This window comes from Miniopterus natalensis, chromosome 2, assembly GCF_054644295.1.
Source record: "Miniopterus natalensis isolate mMinNat1 chromosome 2, mMinNat1.hap1, whole genome shotgun sequence".
Classification (NCBI taxonomy): domain Eukaryota; kingdom Metazoa; phylum Chordata; class Mammalia; order Chiroptera; family Miniopteridae; genus Miniopterus; species Miniopterus natalensis.
This window is the reverse complement of record NC_142082.1, coordinates 181,603,376-181,625,534: the sequence shown is the minus strand read 5'-3', so window position 1 is coordinate 181,625,534 and position 22,159 is coordinate 181,603,376. Positions and strand designations below refer to the sequence as shown.

The following is a 22,159-nucleotide window of genomic DNA, read 5'->3' as shown; positions in this document are numbered from 1 at the left end:
GCAAAGAGCACAACCAAAATGCCCTGAGGACAGGGGTTAACATGCACTGAACACTTTTAATGGGCCTCAACATATGTTGTTCCAGGTGCTTTAGGTAGAAAATTTGATCCTCACAATGAAGAGGACTGTAATTGCCATTTTACAGGTGAGGACATGAATGCAAAGGGGCAAAATAATGTGTCCAAGGTCACAAAGCATGTGACAGAGCAGGGACTCAGGTCTGTTTGACTCCACAGTCTTCATTTCACTGCATCACAATGGTTCATAAAGATGGTACAGCTGTAAGTTATTTTAGAAACATCAAATAAAAAACTGACTTTAAAAAAACCTAAATAAGATAGACAAATTTCTAGCAAGACTAACAAAAACAGAGAAGATGCAATTAAAATACTGAGTGAAAAAAGAGAAATAACTACAGATATATGTGCTTTTTAAGAAATTCTTACTTTTTAAGAAATAGTAAAAATGGAAAAAAAAATTATATTGGGACCATTTACACATTCATGAATTTAAAAATAAAAATGACCTGGATAAGTCATTAAAAGTGCATTAAACAGAATACAGCATAATCAAGTTTATCCTAGGGATGTAAGAATGCTTGAATATCACAAAATGTATCATTTTAATTTATAACATTTATGGTGTCAAGGAAGGAAAATCATACATTATCTTAATAGGTTTTTTAAAAAAATCTGATAACACTAGATCCCTGTTTGTGATTAAAATTTCAAAAAAAAAAAAGGAATAGAAGGGACCTTCCTTAACTTGATAAAGGCTATCTACTAAAAATTCCCCTTAAACATACTTAACAGAAATTTTAGATTCAATCCCTTTAAGTCTCAAGCAAGTCAAAAATACTATCACCATTGCTCGTTAACAAAGCATTGGAGGTCCTAACCAATGCAGTATGACAAGAAAAGAAATACGAGCTAGAAGGATTAGAAGAAACAAAACTACTAGTATTTAGAGATAATATTTTTATAGAAAACCTAGTACAATGCAGAGGAAAACTATTAAAATTAATAGAATTCAGCAAGTTTGCCAGATACAATAAAAATTTACAAAAACCAATAACATTCTTCTACTATAGAAATAATCAACTAAAAAAAAAAAAAGAAAGAAATAAGATTCATTCAAAATTGCAACTTAAGCATATAGTATTTAGAAATTAATACCTTTATGAAGAAATTTGTAAGACTATTAAAACACCTTTTCAAATAAGTGAATAAAGGAAGAGATAAATCATGTTCATGGATAATATTTGATATTTAAAAAATCCAATTCTCCCATATTAATAAAATTCAATGCAATTCCAATAAAAGTTCAGTAAACTTTTTTGAGGAACCCAAATACTTCTAAGATGTAAGAAAAAATAAAGATCCATAATAGCTAAGTCAATTTTGAAAAGAAAAGCTAAAAGGGGACACTTTCCTACCAGATAATAAGACATAATGCAGAGCTATAGTAGTAGAAAGAATTGTGGTACTGAGGTAGGAAGCAACTAACAGATAGAATGATGGAATGGAAAGACCAGAAACATATGTATACCTACACACATGCATAAAACTTCAAGTCTGATAGAGTTAGAATCACAACTCAGTGGAGGAAGGATGCTGTTTAGTAGATGCTATTGGGGAAATTGGCTTACTGTATAGAGAAAAATAAAGTGAATCCTTACCTCACACACTATATAAAGGTGAATTTCAGGTCGGCTAAATACCTAAATGTGAAAGATAAAACTAATAAAGGAATTGATGATACACAGTAAGATATCTTTGACATTGGTAAGAAAGGATTTCTTAAGATTCCAAAAGCACAAATCATAAAGCAAATAAAAATTTTAAAAGATGCATTCCACAAATTAGGGATTTTTGTTCAAAGAAAGATTCCATAGACAAAGGTAACTGGAGGGTAACAGGGAGAAGATATCTGCAATGTCTACAACCAAAAGGAATTAATAATATAGAAGAGATCCCTACAAATTAAAAAAAAAAAAATTTTTTTATTGATTTTAGAGAGAGAGGAAGGGGGGCAGAGAGAGAGAAACATCAATTTGCTGTTCCACTTATTTATGCATTCATTGGTTGATTCTTGTATGTGCCCTGACCCAGGATCGAACCTGAAATCTTGGCGTATCGGGAAGACGCTCTAACCAACTGACCTACCCAGCCGGGGCCAGGATCCCTGCAAATTGGCAAGAAAAATATAGGAAACTAATTAGAAAAACTGGCAAAGGATATGAATAGGCAATTCCTAGAGGAGATACCTGAACGGCTAATAAGTATACAAAGAGAAGCATACCTCATTAGCAATCAGAAAAATTCAAATTAAAGCAAAGAAATGAAAAGTGAACCCTCATTCCCTGCTGGTGGGAGGGAATACTGTGCAGCTATTCCCTAGAGCAAGGAACAGAGCTTAGTGGATTTAAGGATGTGCCTAACTACAGCCAGCACCCAGGGAACCTCCTAGATCTTTGCACTGGTTAATAGGGGGCAGGGACAAAGATATTCACCGCAGCTTTCTTTAGGATAGCATAGAGCTGGCAACAACTTAGATGTGAATTTCTAGAAGAATGGGGGTGGACAATGCGAGGAAAGTACAGAGTAGCAGACAGAAGCAATGAACTAGTTCTGCAGACAGAACTTGAATAGTTTTCTTTAAAATGGATAGTTTAATTTAAAATGTTAGAGGATAAGATCTATAGCCTGATACATAAATAAAATAACACTTCATGTTTTTCAAGGATACAGGTTTGTCCAAGGACATATGCTAAATACATGGGAGGAGAAAGGAATGGGAGGGAAGGAGAAAGTAAAAGAAGAGGGGTCTTCCGTGGATTGATGATGGCCGTGGACCAAGAACTGAGGCTCACAATCAGCTCTGTGTTTGAGGTCCAAAACAAACAAACACAAATAAACAAAAACAAACAGTTGGCCTGGAACAGTTCTGGGTAGGTATGGTGGGGTTGGGCTTAATTACAGAGGGTTTTAACATGACACTTCAGACCTCATTCATCAGAACACGGCTTCCCACGATCTTGGAGGGCTCCTGATGTCTCATCTCCCCAGTGCTGTCTAAGGCCAGAGTCCATCATTTGCTCATTTCCAAACTCTCCACAGTGTCCAGCTTAAAGGTGACTCTCAATATATGGCTGAGGATTGCTTCACTGGCTGATGGAAGTGCTTTGGGATTCACACTCTGGCTTTTGTTTTGTGCATGGAGCCAGCTGCCCTGCCCCCTCCTGAGAAGGCTGTGATGTGAGAGGATCACAGACTGGAGGGAAAGAGAGAACAGAGGGCCCCACTTTCAGGAGGCTTGATCTGTGGAACCCTGCTGAGAGTCAGCCATCTGTGTCACTACCAATTAAACAGTAAAATATCTGTAGTGGGGAAAAAATCAATTGCTTGCTGACTCCTGCAATTTCGCTGTGGAGAAGTGATAATTACCCTCTGCTTTGGTCTCCAAGGGCTCCCCTTGACATCCAGCTCCACAACCATCAGGCCCAGGAAAACCAGCTCCCCACTCTCTCTGCTCGGGTATTTAACGTGCCACGTGATCATCCGCACTGAACCTAACTTCAAGGCTCCTGGTGTCAGAGGAAAATCGGGTTTTAAAAGGACGTCACAGGCTCAGAACCGAGGAGACAGATTTCATCAGGAGAGAACAGTCACCCCCTCCTCCGGGCAGGCTCGCAGTGTCCTTTACCCGGTTACCCAATGATGTGCCGCACCAGGGAAAGAGGTTAATTCCAGGTTGCAGGAGTTTTTAGAAGCTGTCGCAGGCGCTGGCAAAGTGGCTCTGATGCTATAATTCTTCTCATCTGGTGTTTGCTTAGCTTCACATCTCCTGCTTTGATATCCTGCTGCAGTGGGGGGGGGGGGGGGAGAGGAGCAGGGTGGAATAGGGAGCCTCAGAATTCCCCTCTATCTGTCATTCACCTTTAATTAAACTGCCAGCTTTTCAGGTTCTTTCTCCACTCCTTAATTACCACCATGTAATAAAGAACAGGACTCCCCCTTCCCCCATGCCCTCCACGGCTCAAGACAGCTGACGACTGGCACCCCTGGTGTATTAGATGACTCAGACTAGACCTCAGAGCCTGTTCACCAGCCTCCCCCTCTCCCCTTGCTCAGGCATCACCAAAATCAACATCCGGTCAGTTACCCACATCCACTGGCCTCCTCCCTACTGACCGAATCCAAGTGGTCATCAAGTCCAGCAGGTCCCACCTGCTCCTGCAGCTTCTCTGGGTCAACTCCTTTCTGTTCCCAGTGGACTGCTGCCCTAGCCCAGGCCCCCCTCATTTCTTACCGAACTTCTGGAATAGATTCCTCACTAGTTTCCCGTTCCTACTCCATCTCTGCACTCCAGTTCATTCTCCACAGCAGTGATCCTCCCGAATCAAGAGAGGTCCAAACCCTTAACTTGGCATTTCACCTCTGCCCTTGTTTCAGCTGTGCAGAATGACCTACAGTTACCCTAACACAGGATTTCTTGGCAATATTGGCCTTTCGGGAGCAGCGATTTTTTTGTTGTGAGGGCTGTTCTGTGCATTGTATCCTGGGTGGTGACAACCAAAAAAAACACACACACACAAAAAAAGTCTGTAGACGTTAATAAATGTTTCCTGGGGACAAAATTGCAGCGTCTCACCCCCACCCCCACCCCCACCAACATTTTTTTTTCAACCCTCACCCAAGGATATTTTTCCCATTATTTTTCAGAGAGAGTGGAAGGAGGGGGGAGAGAGAGGGGGGGAGAGAGAGGGAGGGAGGGAGGGAGGGAGAGAGAGAGAGAGAGAGAGAGAGAGAGAGAGAGAGGAAACAAAACACTGATGTGAGAGAGACACATCAATTGGTTGCCTCCCGCATATGCCCTGAGTAGGGACTGGGGATCGAGCCTGCAACCGAGGTATGTGCCTTTGGCCAGAATCGAACCTGGGACCCTTCAGTCCTCAGGCTGAAGCTCTAGGCACTGACCCAAACCAGCTAGGGCACCACCAACATCTTTTGAGAACCACTACACATATCAGGCAATTTTGGGTCCTTTTGTTCCTACCCCTTCCACACCCCTGTGAAACATCTATGCATCTCTCGAGACTCAGCCAAGAGCTTCCTGAATTTCCCCTACCCAGTAATGTTCACTACCCCCTGCATCCTGCCCACCCTGTATGCCAGGGAAATCACACAGTTCCTTGACGTTTTACTGTAACACCTGCCGAATGGCTCTGTCCCTTACCGGCTGTGGGCTCCTGGATGGCAAGGATCATCTGATTTCTCTCAGAATCTCTACCCTCAGGATATCTCAACACCAAGTCAGTGCTCTATGCTTGTGGAATGAATGTCTAAATGGAAGTTGTTTCATGTTTATTGTTTTATTTGGAGGGTATGGATGTAGCTTTGTAGTTATCTCTTTTATTTCATTAATAACAAGGCACTGGGGTGGAGAGAAAAAGGAATGCCTAGCAAGATTCCTGGTTAGATCATATCGCTGGAAGGCAGAGTTGAAGCTCTTCCTCCAGGGTGCAGAAAAGGGAAAAGAAGTTGGCGCCTTTGGGGGCTGCTGCCTGAGCCAATAGCTCTGAGATCTGGTCTCTCTGCCTCTGCTCCATCCACTTAAGATGCTGAAGGAGCAGCCAGCCCATGAGTGAGGACGGTACTTAGCCAAGGGGTAGAAGTCCACACCAAGGACATCAGGCCAGGAAGCAGGGCTGCCATTGGTACATACAGCAGGCCCCTTTGGGCAACTTACAAAAGGATGCTGTCCTCTCTGTGATAGAATGCAAGCCAGTCAGTGGAGCGTGGGCTGCATGGCAGCTCCACAAGCCCTTGGCTGTGCCTGTCTGAAGGGCATAGGCTGCACTTCTGCACTTGGCCCCTGCACTGAAGGGGATTCCAGATGTGCAGAATCTCAGAGCTAGGAGGAAACTTAGCTAGAGGCTAGCCTGGAGGTTAAGTTACCCATCTGGGTCTTGGCAGAAAGGACTAAAGCTCAGGCTTCTGACACTAGTCTGTATCACCCCAGACGATGTGGTTACAGCAGGCTCTGGGGACAGGTCTGCTCTGGCTAGGAGCCCAGGCCACCTCTGGTCAGACAAAACCAAGATGCACTGGTAGAACTGGACTATACCACCCTCTCCCTCACTGGTTTCTCCAGCTCTGCAGAAACAGAGCTCTACATACTGGGGTGGATGTGGTTGCTGTTCCCGCAAAGACCCACCCCTTTCTCAGTGTAGTGGTGGGAAAAAAGCAAGAGGTCATAGGCCAAGCCTGTTCATTGAGGGGTGTGCTGGTGAAGGTCACTTCCTAAGAAGGAAGAGAAAGGAGCCTGCTGAGGCACATTCCTGCTTTCCCACTGACAACCCAACCCATGTGAGCCTGGGGCCCGATTTTGTCCCCTTCATGCTCACCCTGCCTACTTCCCATGTCTGCTGAGAGGTTCAGATGAGATCATGCCCGGTACATCCTAGGAAAAGGCTGTGCAGTTATGTGGGACCATTAAACTCACTTGCTACAGGTGAATGGTGCTAACTCCACATACCTTAAACCCTAAGGTCCCTCAGGGTAGGACGGGGAGCAGCTGGGCAAACTGGTCAAGCTGCTGCCTCCCAGAACAGCCATATGTCTGGCAGCCCAGGGGAGTCAGTTTGTCTGGGACCACACAACAGGCCTTCCTGTTCCCATGGAGGGTAGTGCCAGGCCAGCTTGACTAGCCTCTGCACTGGTCATCTCCAACTGTGGAATGTCCTTTTCTGAGCTCCTCAAAGAGGGATCAAGGGCTACAGGTATACTTAAAGGTGGAGTGTGCGTGTTGAACATGCAGATCAGGGCCCCGTCCTGAGAGATTATGATTCTGCAGACCTGTGAAAATGCATTTGATAGCATCTTCCCCTCAGGTGCTCTGAATGCAGGTGGTGGATGGATCAGATTTTTGTGGGAGGTAGTTAGACAGACATGAGCTGAGCAAGGGCGATGGGCCAGATACAGAAGGTCACCAAGGCAGAAAGCCCCAGGTGCCTGGCAATGAGCAAAACTGGGAAAATCAGGACCTACCCCCAGGGTAACCATTTCTCCCCTAGCATATCGCTGGTCATGTGGTTTGAACCCCCTGACCTTTCATATCACTGGTCATGCGGTTTAGATACCCTAACCTCTCCTCCTTCAGGATAACATCTAGGCCTCACTTGTATTTCAGCTCCAAGTGCAGAAAAGCAGCAAAATCAGACAAGCAACACCATGACTGCCTCAGGACCAGCTGCACTGACTAAAAGGACCCTTTGGGGAGCACACCCACACCATCCCCTGCCCCCTTTTCTTTTTTTGAAATATGTTTTCATTGATTTTAGAGAGAGAAAGGGAGAGGGAGAGAGAGATAGAAACACCAATGATGAGAGTCATTGATCGGCTGCCTCCTACACGCCCCCTTCTGGGGATCAAACCCACAGCCTGGGCATGTGCCCTGACCGGGAATCAAACCACAGTCTCCTGGTTCATGGGTTGATGCTCAACCGCTAAGCATTGCCGGCCAGGCCCCTGCTGCCATTTCTTCCCCCACAGGAACGCGTTTCCTAGACTCTGAGGGACCAACGAGACTTGCAACCAGGGGAGCAATGGCTGCAGCAGCTCTTCCCAGGCTAACCCCCTGGACCTATCTCCAAGGCCCCTTTTTCTCTGACTTCCAGGGAGCCAAAGCAGCCCAGCCCAGGCTCTCCTGTTGCTTCTATGCTAAGCCCTGCCTTGTTTCACTGTCCTGAGTGTGCTTTTGCTGCAGCCAATAAATTCTTGCTTGCTTTGCTGCACTTTGTCTCTTGATTTAAATCTTTCCTTCAAGAAGACAAGAGCCCAGGTCTCGTCATCTCACTGGTAACACTTTGCTTATCCACTGGTGTTTTTCTATACCCCCGGGAAGCAGAAAGTCTTCCTGCTAGTGTGGCCTGGAGTAAGTCACTTAACCTAAGCCTCAGTTTCCTCATTTTAAAGTGGAGAGGTGACACACTCACAGGGTTGTTCTGCATTTTAAATGAGATGGTAAGGGAGGCACAAGGAGCACAGTGCTAGGCCTCTGAGGAGCAGTAGGTAAAAGCGCCAAGGCCTCTTCTCTCCTCTGAGAGGGAACCCAGAATAAAGGGCCATCACTTCAGAGGAGGGGGTGGGAGGGAAGGAAGCAGCCAGTGTGGGGGTGCTGAGCTCCCAGGGAACCTGCAGCCAGAGTCCCCCCCACACATGCAGACATCAAGGTATCAAGGCGGAGATGTTTTCCTTTTGCTTAATCCGGTGTTCAGCAGGCCCAGCCTGGGGCGCTGATTAAAGCCTGGGTAACACTGCATTCCCACAAAGGTCAAACTTGAACTAATTGAGGGGAAGGGCAGCCCAATTAAGGGAAGAAGAGTCTGTATGGTGCACTGATGGTGAAGCAATGCTGGGTGTCCACACCTGCACCCTGAGTAGCCAGAGTGAGCTGCTAAGGAACCTGAAGCCAGAGTAGAGACTGCCTGGGGGTGGGCTCCGGGAACCCAGCATAGAGCTGTGCTGCTGAAGAATGGAACAATTCATCTCTGGGGTTTGGAGGCCTGGCCTTGGGTACACCACAGAGACTTTCTTTGGTCATCGAGGCTGCAACGGGCCCCATCTGAAGCATCATCAATTTCTGCACTAGTAGGGGGCAAATCCCCCAGGTCCAAGAGCATATAGCAGTGGTGACCACTGACTTTGGAGTCAGGAGTCCCACACTGGCAGTAAGACAAAAGGTACTACTTAACCCTTCTGAATTCTACCTGAAAGGTGAGGCTGCCTTGTGGTTCTGGTGAGGATGCAAAGATATGCTGTGATGCCTACACAGAATCTGGTGTAACGCCTGCCCCACAGCCAGGCTCTGTCCTTTCTGACAGTGTCCAGCACACAGTAGGTGGGCAGGGTCAGCTTGGTGGGGTACTAGTTTCACAGTCCTGATCATGTTCCCTCGGGGCAGGTGGATCCAATAACACAACCCTAAACATGTTGTTCCCTTGCTCAAACACTCTGACCCCCAACTGCCTACAGAATCAAGCCCTCTGCCTGGCTGAAGACCCTGAATGTACTTCTAACCTACTCCCTACTCTGACAATCAACACTGTAAATTCTCAAAATACATCCAGAAGGCTCTGTCCTCATGACTTAACTCATGCTGTCACCACCCTATCCCTGTGGCAATGGGAATGCCCATTCCCAGTTGAGGTCACTGGTTTCACTCTTCCCTGAGGCTGTCCCAGGACCTTGCTCTGTCCCGGTCCCCAGGATGCTTGTCTGCTCAGGCCTGTGACTGAGCACTTGGGGAAGGGGGAGTGTAAAGGACAGAGACCTGTCATTCCTTCCTGCACAGGGCCTGATGGACAGTAACTGCTCTAAACAGAATCCCTCTGCAGTAGGGGCTCCCCTTGGGGAGCTGAGGAAGCAGCTTAGACCAGAGCCCTGGCCCATCAAGAGGGCAGAACCAGGACCAATGGGTCCTATTCTCTGTTTGGAGGCCAGGCTGCCCCTGTCCCACCAGCAGCGCATCTGTGCTTTGTCAGCTGAGGCTTCCCAGCTGTCTGTAGCCATGTTACATTGTTTCAGGCTCACTAATTAGACATCATTAAACACAAGGCTCCCTTGCTGCACTGGCAGCCACTGGAGCCCAATTCTGCCAAGCCAGGCCTGTTCCTCTCCTAGACCCCTGGCCTCAGTGCCGGGCTCTGCTCCCAGCCCTGTGGGTCACATCTCCCTGTAGTGCACCACTGGGGCTCATTCCCTGTTGATCTGACCCTATGAGGCCATCGCTCTTCACACCCATACACTAAACTAGGTTGCTAAAGGAGACATACATAGGAGACCCAGGCTGGCTCTCCAGAGAAAGAGAACAGACTGTACCCACATGAGTAAGGTCAACTAATTCAGCCGTGAAGAACCATATGTGATTCGTCAGGGAGTGAGCATGGCAATTCTTTTTAAGATCCTAGGCCAGCCTTTGTCTGCCCCATGGCGTGCTTCTGGGATGACTTCCCCTGCACTAAGTTGGTGTTAATTAGTGAAAATTATCTAATGCAAGCTCATTTTAACATTAGCTTAAAGCTAAACATAATTAGGAAGATAAATCAGCTGCTAAAAAAAAAATCCAATGAAGATACACAAAGGATTCTTAGGATCAGTGGCTGGTTTGGGTTATGGCCTGGGGCTCTGAGTACTATACAGTGCATGGGCAGAGCAAGGCAGGACTTGGAAAGTATTTCCTGATTGATCCATCAGAGCAAGACAACTGGAGCTGGCAGTTTGCCTGGGAGATTCTGAGAAGTAGCAAGGATAACTCTGTGGCCACCACCAGGTGATGCTACCTGGGAGGGCTCCCCAGAGGCAGGTGGAGAGTGCAGGGAGAAGATCTGCTGGGGAAGGTGCTCAGGAAGGTGTTGGAGCCCTGGCTCGTGTGGCTCCACAGTTAGAGTGTCAGCCTGTGCACCGAAGGGTCACAGGTTCATATTCCAGGTCAAGAGTACGTAACTGGGTTGCAGGTTTGATTCCCAGCCCTGGTTGGGGTGCGTGTGGGACGCAACCAATCGATGTGTATCTCTCTCTCTTTGTCTGCCTTCCCTCCCTTCCACTCTCTCTAAAAATCAATGGAAAAAATATCCTCGGGTGAGAATTAACAAAATAAACAAACCAAAAACACAAAGGTGTTGGAGTGAGGGGAACAGCGTGAATCCCTGTGTTCCTAGGCCGTCCTTCTTGCACACACCTGCCCGCTGCCTGCCCTCTCCGTCCACGCTGGCTCCTTCGGCTGTCAATTCCTGGGGCCCTGTGCTCCTCCGGGGCTTGGTGGAAATCAGATTCAACTCAGGTCCCACCCAGCTCCACTATTTAGTGGCCTTATCCTCCCTGACCCTCAAGTTCCTCACATGTAAACTGAAAATTTAATGATATGATATATTCAGGGCTGGCACATGTCTGGTATTTAAGTGCTGAATAAATAATAGCTATTGACCCTCCTAACTATATTGCCATTTATTTTCTTTTTATCTCCCCCACTAGAATAAAGAGTAGGGTCCATTTTTTATTCATCTGTATATTTCTGGAACCTGGCATATATTAGATCCTCAAAAAACATGTTGAATAAACTAGCAAGTGTGGGGAATCTCCAGGCAATCTTGGAACCCTCCTAGGAGGGGAGTTAGGACACTCGCAGTCTGTCCTCGAAGACTCACCTAGAGGTAAAGAGCCCTGGTCCCCACCCCACCCCACCCCAACCATCTGCTGACTCGCTGATAAACAGAACAAGGACATTCCTGGGGAGCCCCCACGTGCCCAGCCAGCACTGTGAGACGCCCAACAGAATGCTGACCCCTCAGCTAGCTACCCAGGACGAGTTTACAGAAGGCTGGAAACTCGGGCCAGAGAGACTATTAATCTGAAACACTCTTTTCCGGGGCTAAGATTCTGGGATCATTGGCAAGTCCACAGACTCCACGGATTTAGCTGACTGCTCCTGGCCCCTGGATTGGTGAAGTGTTGGAGGGGGAGGAGCCAGGATCCCTGAGTGACTCAGCCTAGGGGTGGGGGAGCTCAGGACAGTGCCAGGACCCACCCTGGGCTTGTTGGTTCTCTGCCCTGCTCCCTCCACCCCCAAGAGAAGCTTGCCCCAGAACAGGCTCTGCCTTGTACACTCTGAGTAAAGGGAGGTGGATCTGGCCCCCAGCCAAGCTGAGGCAGCATCCTTGGGGGTGACAATGTAGAAGGATGGGGGTTGCTGGCTGGGAATCCATCAAGGTCTCAGTTTGTCAGTGAGGGCACAAGACCCATGGGTCAGAAAGTGGCCATTAAGAGGACAACAGGTCCCTTACACCCACTTACACCCAGCTTCCTGGTGACACCTGCCTCCAGGCAAAAGGGATCCTCTCCCCCACTTGCACAGATCAGAGCAGCTAAGGCAGCCCTGTACTTGTCTGTCTCCAGACAAACTTGTGAGTTTCTCAGGGCATGGCTGGCAACAAATATATTTTGTTTCTGGAAATTTTAGAGGGAAGTGGTGGCCCCAGGGGGCACTCCCCAAAGGTAACCTGCATTTGTCTTTTGTTTTTGTTAATCCTCACCAGAGCATATTTTTCCCATTGCTTTTCAGAGAGTGGAAGGGAGGGAGGGTGGGGGGAGAAAAAGAGAAATATTGATGTGAGAGAGACACATCACACTGACTGGTTGCCTCCTGCACACATACCCGGACTGGGAGCAGGGAGTGAATCCGTAACCCAGGTACGTGCCCTTGACTGGGAATTAAACCCAAGACCCTTCAGTGTGTGGACCGATGCTCTAACCACTGAGCAACAGGGCGGTAGCCTGCATTTGTAGCAGAAGGACACAGTCTTGACTTCAGAACTGTCTGGAACCCCAGCTGGTGTCTTATGAGTTCTATGACCTTGTGCTTTCCCCAAGCCTCCAGGAAAATAGTACTTCCCTTGCAAGGTGCTGAGGATTGGATTAACCAACAGAAACCACATGTGAAGCACTTATCTTTCAATAATGTTGGTCCCTTTTCATAGAAATCCCTTTTATCTGCAAACATTACTCATCTTTTTAAAAGTGGTATCTCATAGTCTTGTACTAGCATCTCAGGGCAGTCTTGTAAGCAAGAAGGCAAAAACTATCCCCACTTTACAGATGCGGAGATGGAGGCCCAGCAAGGTCAAATGATTTGCCTAAGGTCACCTGGTGGGTGAGGAAAGAGCCAGAACAAGGACAAGGACATTCAGGTTCTAGTTCCCAGCTGTGTACTCCTCCCCGGGTCAGTGGCCTGGCCTCCTGAGACCCTGCCCAGCAGACCTAGCTCTGCTGCTCATGACATCAAGAGAAGCTCATGAAGCCCAGCCGGGCGTGGCTCAGTGGTTGAGCGTCGACCTAGGATCCAGGTGATTGGGGTTCGATTCCCGGTCATGGCACATGCCCAGGTTGCGGGCTGGCAGCTGATCAATAACTCTCTCATCATTGATGTTTCTATCTCTGTCTCTCCCCCTCCTTTCCTCTCTCTGAAATCAATAAAGATATATTAAAAAAAAAAAAAAAAAAAAAGAGAAGCTCATGAAGAAGGCACCAACTTGCCTTGGCTGGTTTGCTCAGTGGTTAGAGCATCAGCGTGTGGACCAAAGGGTCGGGGGTTTGATTCCCACCCAGGTCGGGGTGCATGTAGGAGGCAACCAGTTGATGTGTCTCTCTCACATTGATGTTTCTCTCTCTCTCCCTCCCCCTGTCTCTCCCCCCTCCTCCTTCCCTTCCACACTCTCTAAAGATCAATGGAAAAAAATATCCTTGAGTGAGGATAAAAAAAAGGCACCAACTTAGTGAGGCCCCATCTTCTACTTCTGAACTCTCAGAGTTTCAGGTACTCAAGATTTCAGAGGAATCAAGCCTAGCTTTCCCTTTCCAGAGGAAAACAGCCTCTCTATCCCTCCAGGCCCACCACCCACTGTCCCTGTGAAAGCTTGAGCTGTGGGGAGTGTTTCCAGACTGCCCTGGGGCTCTTTGGGCTGGGCCTGTGTGGCCAGTCAGGCCCTGCTGGGTGATGGTGCAAGGGGAAAGCCCTTGGGCATCCCCCCTTTAGGAACCAGGGAGCTCTTGTGCCTTCCTGTCTTGTCTCTGCACATGGCATCCAGAGAAGATCCTTGGCTCAGGATTCAGCTGCCACAGCCTCACAGACAGCAGAGCCAGGCAGACAGACAGCTGCCATGACAAACCGCCACCACTAAATCAGGGCCAACAGATGAATTTGGGGGAGGGACATGGGCAGCTGCTCCTCTCTCATTCAGGGGAAGCAGGAAACACACCTGCCCCAACAATCTAATCTCCTGGTGCAGGCACCCCCACTTCCTGAGAGGAAATTCAACCGCACTTCCCTCCCGGGCTCCCAGAGAAGGCGACAGTTACTTCTAAGTGCGTGTCTGTCACACAGTTTCTCCGTTTTTCAGAACCATCCAGGAATCTAGGTATCATCCTCCCATTTTGCAGGTCAGGAGCCTCAGAGAGGGAGGTGATCTACCCAAAGGAACACAGCCAGCAAGCGGCCAGATCAGGACAGAAACCAAGACCTTTAGACTTCAGAGCCTGTCCTCTGTCCCTGGGGTGAAGCTGGGTGTCCACTGTTCAGAAATTCCAGCTCCTGGGATCAATGATTGAGCACAAAGGGCTCTAATAGCCAATGCACCGGGGGCTTGGCAGGGATGCCAGGGCAGGCTGGGGCAAGGTCCCGTGAGGGCTCCTAAGTGCTGGGTCCCCAGAGCTATAGCTGTGCCATTATTACCAGCGTCCACAGACAAAGACCCTGCAACTGTCCAGTGCCTCTGAAACAAAGCCCATGTGGAATGGTCACTCATGGCAGGAAGAAGGGTCAGGCAGAGGAGGGGGACAGTGTGTGGGACCCGCAGGTCATAGGCTGCCCAACACTGAAATCAGGCTTTAGAGAAAGTCAGTGGTCCCTGTGAGACGGAGGGAAAGAGGACAGGAAGGGAGGGAGGGAGGGGGGAGTCAGGAGCAAGTCTAGGGTAGGAGCGCTCGCCAGTGAGGTGGTGAGGTGGCCAATGAATGCATTATCAGACTCACATCTCACAAACCAGTGAATGTTTTTGTTTTGTTTTATTGGTTCTTTTTGCATCTGATTTGTTTCTATATCTGATGCCCAGCATGGTATCTGTACGGAGAAGGCACCTGGTACTGTCTGATGGACATACTTCAATGAGAGAAGGACCAATGAAGGCTAATGGGGGAAGACAGTGGGCTCTACCCAGTGGCAAAGGCTGCCACCTGCAAAGCTTAGTCTCCTGGTGCCCTGAGCTGCTGACTCCAAGACTTTGCCACACTACCGGGCATGTGTACCCAGCTGTTCACTCATATCAGCTGCCCAGATCTCTAACAAGGCTGCTAACCTGGCCAAGCATGCCCCCTGCCTGGAGCCTTACCCCCAACCCCCCAATTTAGAGCATTCTCTCTGCTGCCAGACAGCCTGTTACGATGGGGATTAAAGGGGTTCCCTGGGTGATGTGCAGTTCAACAGGAGACTTCTCCAGACATTCGCTTCTCTAGAGGGACAGTGGCCAACAGGAGACAGTTTCTAATCATTTAAACAAATCATTGACTTCCTGTGGGCCCTGCAAAGGAGACAGAGAGCAATAAGGTGGAGTCTTGGCTCTTCCAAAGCTCCAAGTTCCCAAAGGATAAAATGGGCTCTCCCAAAGCAAGCGGTGTGCCAGGCATGCAGGTGGCACAAACAAGGAGCCACATCTGAGAACAACAACAAATCACTTTTGAATTGAAAATTTATAAAGTGCCAAGGAAGAGGCGGCATCTGAGTTGGGCCCTGAAGGAAAGGGGACAAGCCCTTCAATAGGCAGAGATAGGCAGGGCCCAGTGGGGCTGCCCATGACCCTCTGCCCCCCAGTTGATAAAAGCTGCTGTGTCCAGCGGCCTCCATCTCCTGGGCTGTGCTTCTAATCTTTGCGGGTCATTGGTAATCCTGCCCAAGGACTCAGGGAAGCTGTGTCATCTCCTTGTCGTTGGTCTGAAGATAAGTTGTTTCAACCTTTTAGACCTGACGCTTCCTCTGTGAAATGAAGACAGCACTCTGCCTTACAAGGTGATTGAAGCTCAAAGGAAACGGCCCAGAAATGCAGAGGTCAAGTTCAGTCTGGAGGGTGGGGCAGTAAGCATCCTCTGTTCCTGAAGCACAAGCAATAAATACTCTCTAAACCCACCCAGCAGCCTCACAAATGGATGCTGTTCAGCACCGGTCACCAGGGAGCCTGGGCACAAGGAGGGGTGGGTGGCTTGGTGCAATCTCACCCTTCCTGCTGGGTTCAGACTTGCTTGTGCCTCAGCATGTGACCTCAGCACCAAAGGTCCTGCCCTAATCTGACTCAGGAGCTGGGTTAGTGGCCCTCCTGCTACACACTCTAGTCAAGCACTCAATCACACTGTATTATATAGATGGTTTAGCAGACTATTAGGCTACTTAAGAGCAAAGGTGTGTTTAATATGTCTGTTTTCTACTGAAGTGCTTAGCACACAGCAGGCCTCAAAATAGCTGTCCAGTGACCGAATGGATGCATTACCCTTCTAAGTCAAAAACTCACCCAAATGAGAGTTGTTTGAGCCTCTCACTCTGCTCTTGTATGTAAGAACCAGGAGTTTCCCAGTCTACACGTGGTCCTGCTTTAAGCCCATCCCCTGGCAGTTACAATGATCTTAGGAGCCCAAGAAGCAGCAACCTCCCCTGGTCATCCCTGCCAGCGTGGGACAGACCAGGGACTCATTTCTGGGTCTCTGAAGGCAACCTTTCAGCCTGCAGTTTAAGCAGACAAAATACATCATTCAGTGACACTAAAATAAGCAGATAACTCAAGGGGAAAAAAACTCATAAAAAACCCCACCCCATAAGTAAACATGGCTGAATGTTTGAATGCTGGCTATCCAGTGTGACTGGGAGGGCCTCCTGATATTTGCAGAGGCCCAGAGAGCAGATAAGACTGCCAGCCTCAAAGACCACCTCCCATTCCACGTGGTCCCACCTCCATACCTGCTGCGCTGTTTCCTCCTGGGCCACAGTCCTCTGCCCCTCTCCAATGGTATTTTCAAACTGTTCCCTAGTTAGGTTCCTTTCCCTGAATCCCTGGCTGGTCTTCGGCTGCGGGTAAGTCATAGCCACAGAGCCTTAGTTTCTTGTTGTCACTGAGGAATAACCTCATGAAATTATTCTGAGGATTAAATAAGATAAAATACAAAACTCTGGCCTACAGTTGGATATGTATATCCTGTGCCTCTCTTCCCCAGTCACCCAGTCTCTGCACTTAAACCATCTCAGATTCACTGGAAACAGAGAAACTCCCTCCCTCGGGGTGAAAAGGGAGGAGGAAGGATCTAGTAACTGCCACGGAGGGTTGCTTGCCAGTTGGACAAGTTGGGGTAAGGGTGGGGGCAAGTCGTCAGAGGTATAGCCTTCAAAGCAGAGGCTAGGGATTGGCATCTTTCTATAACCAGCCATGTGACCTTTGGGCAAGGCTCTTTCCTTCTCTGTGCCTCAGTTTCCTTACCTGTGAAACAGGGTCAAGCTCTCTGCCCTACCTACTTCACAGGGTCTTTAAGAAGGCGCTGTACAGATGTAAGCAGCAGTGATGAAAAGAGGGGACCCAGAGGGCCTGGGAGTCAAGTGGGCACAGACAGGGGCAGAAGCTGCTTCTTCCAGGGGGGTGGTCACCCGCTTTGAGCCCAGTTTCAGGACCCGCACACCAGGCCCCACACAATACTCAGCTCCCACCAGGACAACTCTTCCCTTCTGCTGATCAAAGCTGCTTGCTGTTTTAAAGCAAAAAATCTCGCACTCCTGCTCCTGAGAGTGCGAGATTACTCTTTTACTCTTATAGAAAAAATGTCCATTTCAGTTTCCCTCTCTCTCCCTGTTTAACTCAGCAATTCACCTCCCTCAGGAAGCCCTTGCAGATTAAGCACATCCAACCTCAAAAACTCTTCCTTCCAGCACATCCCACAGCCTTTGAGTAAACTTTTGGAAGGCAAAGGCCACAGATTATACCCTCCTATGGCTAGCGCCTGACAGACACTAGGCACTCAGGAAAGAACCATTGGTTAAATAGGTACGGGTTGTAATACTGGATCAGTTTACAGTTGTTAACATTTCTGTTGTTAAATATTTAAAGAGTTAAGAACACTCCACTACACAAGAGACCAGAAGCCCCAGAGGGCAGGGGCCCTGTCTATCTCTTCTTGTAACAGGGGTATACAACCTGTAACCCAGGTTGTGACCAGGCTAACTCCACTCAAGCTCCTTGGTTTAATCCTGCTGCACCATCATCAGACAGAGGTCAGGGTATCACAGTGGTTAAACCAGAGTAAGGACTCTGGCGTTTGAATCCTGGCTCAACCACTTACTAGCTATGTGACCTTTGGCAAGTAACTTAACTGGTATGAATCCAAAAATGAGATACCCATTTCTTCTAGTTGCCATGAAAAGCAAGAGAGAAAATACAGGCAAACCATTTTCACTGTGGCTGGCATATATTAAGTGCTAATAAATCGAGGCTTGTTAGTATTACAAGCCTTGACTCCTGACCCTAGCTGCAGCCTGCCGCAAAATAGTCACCCACGTCCTTTCTCCTCTGTTCAAACTTGCCTTTGTCTTTTGCAGAATGCAACATACAAAGACAGCTCAGGCAGACAAAGAGGAATTACGTAGAAAGAGACGGGAAGTATGGACAGTGCAAGTTAATCCTTCCTTCTGGTAGCCAATCTAGCCAACTCCCTGCATCACCACCCCTTCCTGGAAGAGGCACCCCACCACTGGCCTTTCCAGGTTAATCTTCCCTCCCCACGCCATTCAGCTGCCAGAGGTAACCCAACTCCAACCACATTCAATGAGTTGAATTAGAACAGTGAACTCAAGCCGCTTCTGTTGTATATTCTGAACTGGACACCAAAGGCTGCTGATGTTTCCTAACAAATCTCTGTGTAAGGGAGCCAGATTTAGTAAATAAAAAACAGTCTGCCCCATTAACTCTGAATTTCAGATGAATAACAATTAACTTTTTAATATCGGTATGCCCCATGTAATATTTGGGGCATATTCATACTAAAAAATTTATTTGTTGTTTATCTGAAATTAAAAGTTAATGGGGCATCCTAAATTTTATCTGGAAATTCTACCCAAGGATACAGAGTCAAGATTAAGGTCGTCTCTCTGCCTTGCCACCTGTATTCTAATCAGCCAACCTAGAAGCATTTCTTCCTTTCGGCCCCCAGGGACAGCAAGCAAGAGAAGTGGGAGCTTTTCCCTTCCCGAGCTGCTGAGTCCAGCGACCTGCCTTGTCCAAGGCCCAGCACCCAGCCAGGCACACAGTAGGTGCTCACAATAATCCCTCATTCGTTCCGGGCTGCTTGGGCCCCGGCGCCGGGCCCAGCGGGGAGTGTGAGGGTGATGGGCCCGGCCAACCTCGACTCTGCAGCAGACTAGGGACCTCACCGCCGAGGTGGGGCCAGGAGGCCGAACCACTGGCTTCCTGGGGTTGTTCTGAAGATCAAATGAGAACACAGCCAGGGATATGTTTTATAAATGTTACGTATTATCACGACCTCCGAGCGGCCCATTTTCCCGCAGGGCCCCGGGGACATAGAAACACATGGCGGACGGAAGCCGGTGCCTCTGGACACGGTAAGAATGGCTAACAACCGCCCATTACTTTGTAATTTGCCAAACACGCTCCCAACATACATCCTCTGGAGGCCTTACCATGGCCCCGCGACGCGAGTGCGGTCTCCGGGGCCCTTTCCCCGAGGGGGGCTGGGGGGGCCCGGCCCGGGGGGTGGGGCCTGGTCCAAGGGACGGGGCGTGGGGCCCCCCCGGGCGCGGCGGGGGGCCAGGGCCTACCTTCTGGGCCTGTTGGATCATCTGCCGGATCACCTGCTTGAGGTGGGGCGCCTTCTCCTCCTTGGGGGGGTGGGTGAAGAGGGTGACGCGACTCACGCCGCGGTAAAAGCCGGTGTCCGTCCAGCCCAGGTCCAGCGGGGGCACCTCGGTGTCGGAGCGGTCGGGCCAGTAGGCCAGGGACTCGGCGGGTTCGGCCGCGGCCCGCGGCGCGGCCTTGGCCTTGGCCTTGCTCTTGCCCCGGGAGGTGGCGCCGGCGGCGGGCGCGGGGTCCTCGTAGGGGCTCCAGGAGGCGCGGAGGGCCTGGCGCTCCTGGCTCGACAGGAAGTCCCGCAGCTGCTCCTTGCGGACCCGCTCGCGGTAGGCCTGCTCGCCGCCGCCCAGCAGCGCCTCCAGCGCGGCCCGCCGCCGCTCGCAGTAGTAGAAGGCGGCCTGCGCCTCGGTCACCCGCTCGTTCACGTGGGCCTCGTCCAGGCAGCTCAGCTGGGACTCGGCCATGGTGCCCGCCCGCCCGCCCGCCCGGCCCCGGCAGCGGCAGCGGCCCGGTCCCACCGCCGCACCTGGAGCCGCCGAGGGGCGGGGCGCCTCACCTGGCCGCGAGGCCGGCCAATGGGCGCGGGCGGGGCGCGGGCGCGGCCGTCGGGCGGGGAGGGGCGGCCTCGGCCTCGCCTCGGCGGGCGCGCGCGGTCGGGCGACCTCGGGGCTTCGCGGGCGACCCGGCGGGGCCCGGGCTGCGGGGCTCGGACGGGCCCGGAGCTCCCTCGCGCGGCCCCCGGCCGGCTTCCACCTCCCGGCCCGGCCCTTCGTGGGGAAGAGGGCGAGGCGCTAACCCGGCCGTGCCCGCCGAGCCCGCCGCGCGGCCCCCGCGGGTGGGCCCGCCCGGGGCGCCTCGGGGCTGCGGACCCGACCGCCCCTCGCCTGAGAGCCGGGGCCCCGGGGCAGGGCCGGACTGTAACGGCTGAGGGCGGGCGGTGGCGGGCGAAAGCCAAATGCTAATAACCACGCGCCGCTCCCGGCGAGGCAGCCCGCGCGGCCCAGGCGAGGTCAGCGGCTCTGCGGAGGCTGCCAGCCCAGCGCCGTCACCACCATAAGCACTTGTTTAAAGAAACAACGAAACCACCCGGCTCCAGCGAGGATGTGAGCAGCAGGGGTGGACTTGCCCCCACCCCCATTTTAATTCGAAGTGGGGTGTGTGTGGGGGGGCAAGACAGGCCGCCAGAGGCCTGATACCGTACTAGCGATTCAGAATAGGTGGTGGAGCTGCAGGGAGAGAGCCACACACGCAGGACACGCAGGACACGCGCACGCACACATCCACACATGCAGGACGCGCGCGCACACACGCAGGACACGCGCGCGCACACGCATGACACACACGCGCGCGTGCACACACACACCCCACCCCCAGAGCTGCAGCTCTGCTGTTTCCCATTGGATTAAACAGAATCTTCTTAGTCATTAACATTATTTTGTTCAAGGACTGCTGCAAATTTGATTCCCTACATTCAAAATATTTTTAGATCATAGCAACCAAGGGTTCACATTTCTCTCATTTTACAGCACAGCTTTAGAAACTAGTTCAACCCCCGCATTTTACAGACGAGGAAATTGAGGCCTAGAAACATACGGTTTGCCCAGGCTCCCTGTAAAGAGAAACAGCCCTTGGGGTTCTGCGTCTCGGAGCTCTTTGCCCTACACCACAGCCACCTTTGTCCTTTCTATTTCTCTTGTGAAATGGCAGGATTTGGGACCTGATTTTAACCCCAGGAAATTGGAAGAGGTCTCCTACTATTTCTGGGCCTGCCTCATGAAAACATGAGGGCTGGATTTTCAAATATAAGCACGTTTTGTTGCAGTGGTCAGTTCTGCCATCCTGTGTCAGTCCAAAGATCGGGGTGGTGAGCATCGAGGTACCTATCCCCTCACCTGTGCCCTTTTCTACTCTTGGGAATTGGAAAGCCTCCCTCCTGGTAACACTATTCGAAAGTATAGACAAAGTTCATCCTTAGACTGGAGAGCATTTCATTTGTTTCCTAATGACTTGTACCCTGGGAGCAAGCATTTACTCAAAGGCCTACTATGTGCCTTGCGCACAATATGTACTCAGTACAGATTTCTTTAAAAAAGAATGACACGGGGATGTAAAGTACAGCATGGAGAATATAGTCAATAATATTGTAACCACTATGTGTGGTGTCAGAGGGGTACTATACTTATCAGGGTGATCGCTTTGTAAGGTATCTAAATGTCTAATCACTATGTTGTACACCTGAAATTAATATAATATTGTATGCCAACTGTCACTGAAAAATAAAATTAAAAAAGAGAGAATGAATTAGGGTCAAGAGAAAGGTATGAGCAGGGAGCTGTGGGGACTGGGGGAAGAAGCAATCTATCCAATGGGATGTGGACAAGAAAGGCTTCACCCAGCAGGAAGGGATTTTGACTGGAGCCTAAAAGGGTGAGAATCCAAGGGGGAGAGGGAGCGAGGACATCTAGGCAGAGGGAGTTGAGATTGGGTATATCGGAGCATCAGACTGGTATCAGGTGCATGCGGGCTCCGTTTAGGATACAGTCATGTGCCTCATAGCGACGTGTTGGTCAACGATGGCTGTCAGTGGTCCCATAAGATTATAATGGAGCTGAAAAATTCCTGTAGCCTAGTGTCGAAGCTGTGGTAAGGTCATGGGAAGGACGCAGCGTCACTCACGTGTTTGTGCGATGCTGGTGTAAACATGTGATGCTG

General features: G+C 50.0%; 1 protein-coding gene across 1 annotated transcript in view; it reads right to left on the bottom strand.

Moving 5' to 3' along the window:
• The window catches only part of SACK1F (scaffolding CK1 anchoring protein F), a 32,157-nt gene extending 12,246 nt beyond the window's left edge, over positions 1–19,911 (bottom strand). Inside the window, exon 1 of the mRNA XM_087814006.1 lies at positions 19,417–19,911. Coding sequence (XP_087670132.1) covers positions 19,417–19,911 — 495 coding nt within the window. The remainder of the gene's footprint in view (positions 1–19,416) is intronic.
• Between the last annotated feature and the right edge of the window lie 2,248 nt (positions 19,912–22,159).